The sequence below is a fragment of the Echinops telfairi genome, unplaced genomic scaffold, assembly GCF_000313985.2.
Source record: "Echinops telfairi isolate 266 unplaced genomic scaffold, ASM31398v2 ScPeMD7_3533;HRSCAF=4204_0, whole genome shotgun sequence".
Taxonomy (NCBI): domain Eukaryota; kingdom Metazoa; phylum Chordata; class Mammalia; order Afrosoricida; family Tenrecidae; genus Echinops; species Echinops telfairi.
In genome coordinates, this window is record NW_022107431.1 from 85,811,678 (window position 1) to 85,815,389 (window position 3,712).

The 3,712-nt window shown below is 51.2% G+C and overlaps 1 protein-coding gene across 2 annotated transcripts in view; it reads right to left on the reverse strand.

Annotated features, from left to right (window-relative positions):
- Nucleotides 1–531: 531 nt before the first annotated feature.
- SCML4 (Scm polycomb group protein like 4) overlaps nucleotides 532–3,712 on the reverse strand; it is a 54,528-nt gene continuing 51,347 nt past the window's right edge. For both annotated transcript variants that reach the window (XM_030886862.2, XM_004696237.2), the window contains exons 6-7: nucleotides 2,005–2,150; nucleotides 532–798 (exon numbers count right to left, since the gene is read on the reverse strand). In XM_030886862.2, the coding sequence (XP_030742722.1) occupies nucleotides 673–798; nucleotides 2,005–2,150 (272 nt within the window). In that variant the 3' untranslated portion in view covers nucleotides 532–672. The remainder of the gene's footprint in view (nucleotides 799–2,004; nucleotides 2,151–3,712) is intronic.

Below are 3,712 nucleotides of genomic sequence, written 5' to 3' on the forward strand. Positions count from 1 at the left end.
TGGTGATTCCTCCCAGGCCACCATCTGTGCTGACTGCGGCGGCGTCTGTTGGCTGTTCTGTGCAGCCCAGACCCTGTTCACAAGCTGTGGGACAGTCCTGACGGTCCATGAGCTGTGTGCCCTCTAGTGGACACACAGTCCTGTAGCTGAAGGACAGGGAGGGCAGGGTGCCGGCGGGTGCCTGCCTGTTCTTTCGGACAGTAAAATAATTCAAGTTTTCCAGACAGTGCAAGGTGAGGCAGTCAGCCTCAGAAGACCCCTTCGGGGTGGACTCAGGAAGGCTCACACGGACTAGTCGCCAGGGGAGCGTGAAAGCAGGCCCCTTGACCCGTCCAGGGCTCTCCCTGTGCCCTGGCCTTCGGCTCTCACCTTCTCCTTATAAACTAAGACCCACTCTCAGAGCAAATGACATCCCAGGAGCCATCAGAGGGATAGGCTTTTGTGAAAAAAAATTATTATTGTTTTTTGGCAAATCGTGAACACACAACAGCGCCTTTCGAGAGGGCCGTATTGAATGTTTAAGAAGGCAACGATGCACGAGTGTTTTTTGTTTGTTTTTAAAAAGGTCAAGACCCGGTGGCTGCTCCCTTCGAGAGGAGAATCCCCTAATGGTAAAGCAGAAAATGACTTCTCCAGCGTAGTCTTGGATTTCTGTCTCCATCTTTAAGAACTTCAGAACTTGGTTTGCTTCAACTTCTCGATGTGGTAGCAGAGTTTCAACGCAGGCCCCAGCTTCAGGCCAAGGTATTTCATGACCATGTCGCTCTTCAACAACAGGAGTGCATGGCCGTCGATCTCCTGCAGGGAGTGGATCAGAGGAAAGACGACCCAGAAGAGAGTCACAGTCATTCCCTAGAGCAGGGGTTCTCAACCGTCCTAATGCCGCGACCCTGTAAGACAGCTCCTCACTGGGCGACCCCTGTGAAAGGGTCCTTTGACCCCCAAAGGGGTCGAGAGCCACAGGTTGAGAACTGCTGCCCTAGAGGCTTAGGCTAAGGTTGTGGGGGTGGGGGTGGGGAAGGGGTGGTGTTAAGGGCATGTGGATTTATTTAGATGGCATATCCTCTTGGAGATCTTAAAGATCCCACACCCCGTAAAACAACAACAATAACAACCAGGTGGGCACTTGCGTAGTCCTACACCCACCCACGAGGATCGGTAGCGTCATATATAATGCACCCATGTTCCCAATATCCCATAGATACTGTTTACCTTCTCATGCAAATATGACCCTGGGGTGGGGGTGGGGGCAGAAATATTACACAGTAAAAACCGGCAGATGCTAAAATTAGCAGTCATGGCCATCCCTGAGATTATTCCTTATTCCAAAATGTACGGAACACCTGAACATGCCGAGACATGAGAAGTACTTCTAACCCTGAGCACTGCCTGAGATGAAAACATACCGCAGGAGATTCCCACTAGATGAGACTTCTTAGAAACCATGGCAAACTGTAGCCAGTCAGAGGAGCTACCTGGAAAAAGACTTAGACATGCCAAGGTCATCAAGCCCGAGGTACACAAGGACTGAAGGCCCTTGCTCCTGTACGGAGCGACAGTCTCAGAACCCCAGAGGAGCTGCTCTACCCTGTCCTGTGGCTCGTTTAGTGCTTTGCTGTGTTGTTTAGCATTTCTCCAAGCCAGACACTGTGGCTGAGAACCTTCTGTACACTTGGCTCCTTTTAACCCTCCAAGACGGTTCAGGAAGGGGCACAATCATGGTTTGACTGCACCCAAAATGTGTGTGTGGAAAACAGTCAAATGTTGGGCAGGAAAGAGGACACTCTCCAGGAGGCCCAAGAGGAGGGGACAGGAGGGGCAAACAACCTGAAAGACAAAACCAAGTGGTGTTGTGCCCTGAGGAGCCTGTGGTTCCGGCTGGCTTCTCATCTCTGGCTCACTGGAATATTCCCTTAGGCCTGGGTCAGTGACGCCCCCAGCTCCCTCCTTCCACAACCCTCTACCCTCCCACCCCGGTTGGAGGCCCACTCCATGGCTCCATACATGCTTTCTGAAGAGCTCCACGTGAGGCCCAAGAGCCTGCGGGTCAGCGTCTTTCACGAACCGGACCACATCCTCCACTGTCCAGGTGGCGGGGTTCCTGCTTCTGGGCCGCCGGGCATCCTGGCCGTCTGGAGAAGGACTGGAGGCTGGACGGTCGAACACAGAGAGGGAGACCGTGAGGCGGAGGCATGGGGACCCACAACTGCCTCTTTTGGCCTGGGAGGGGGTTCTCCCCGCCCTCCAGTGGCCTGGCTTCGCTCTGGGTGAAAGCACCCCTCACACCCCAGGAATTGAAGCATTAGAGAAGGGTTTCCATCAGAAGGTTGAACCCCTCATCTAACAAATGGCAATGCTCTACGGGGAAGGAGCTGCCCTGGGGCTCAGTGATTAAGCTGCTACCTAAAAGTTGATAGTTCGAGCCCACCTGTCACTCGAACTCTATGAGGCAATCCTATTCTGTTGTACTCTACAGATGGGGAGGACTCCACAATAGGTGTTTTTCTACCTGGAAGGATGAATGTGAGTTAGACCACCCCTGGGTCATGGCTAACCTTTGTCAGGTGCCCAACTGCACCTCCTGTCTGGGTGCACTTGCTATGCCCAAATGCCTCTCCCTGCCCCTCACCCCCGCGCCACTACACCTTTCACTTCTCTTTAAAATCCAGTGGCCCTCCAGGTGCCTACCTCACAGCAACCTCACATGTGCAGGCTGGACCTGGGCCCCACACAATGGTCAACAGTGGAGTTTGGGGGAAGTAGATTACCAGGGCTTTCTTTTGAGGTACCCGGGGTTGGAGGCTCGAATGGACAAATGTTTGGTCAGCAGCTGAAAGCTTGAACAGTTGAACGACACAGGGCTCCTTTACAAGCCACCACCACCACCAACAACAACAAATCCTAGCTTGTGTGTCATAAAAGAACTTATGTTACTTTCCATTTGACTTCTCCTTTCCAAGCACACAGTCCACTGTGTAGGTCTGAGGGGTAAATAGTCTGGAGGGTTTTTAAGACAATGCCCCCCCTCTCTTTTTGACTTGAATGTTATTCATTTTCTTGGTGGCATATCACAAATACCAGTCAGAACATTTTCCATGAGGTTGCACAGCCCGTCCCAACAACACAGGGGCAGTCTCCCATGAACCCCCGGTGTAGCTGGTTCTTTTTGCTTCTTGTTTTCTTTTCCCTCCCTCACCTCTCTGACCCTTTCCTCTGTCACTCTCTTCCCCATCCCCCGCTTCATCATCGTCTCCAAAGTCGTTTTCCTTTGGTGTGGAAACCGTTTTTCTTTTTCTTTCTTCCTTTATAATAATGGTGTCATAAAGACGAGGTTGGCTAGCTTTGCTAAGCTGAATGTCCTCCGATTTTGTCCATGTCATGAGGTGTTGGACAGATTTGTCATTCTTTTTTAGGAATGCGTCATAGTCCATGGTGTGTATGCGCGAGGGTTTGTTTACAGTGATCAAAAGTAGTTGTTATTCTTATTCTTATTCTATGCAATTCCCTAAGTAAGCAGGAGATTCATCTTCCTAAATCCCATGGTCATTAACTCACGTCCCTGTTCACAAATGACTGGTTCCCAATTTCCCATAGCAGAAAGCTTGGCTGGGACATGGGCCTCCAGCAACCTTCCTATTTCTGTGTCCTCTACTTCCTGTCTAGGTGAAGAATCTGGCTCTTAAAGTGGCTGCCTTTTGCTCATTCCTCCGAC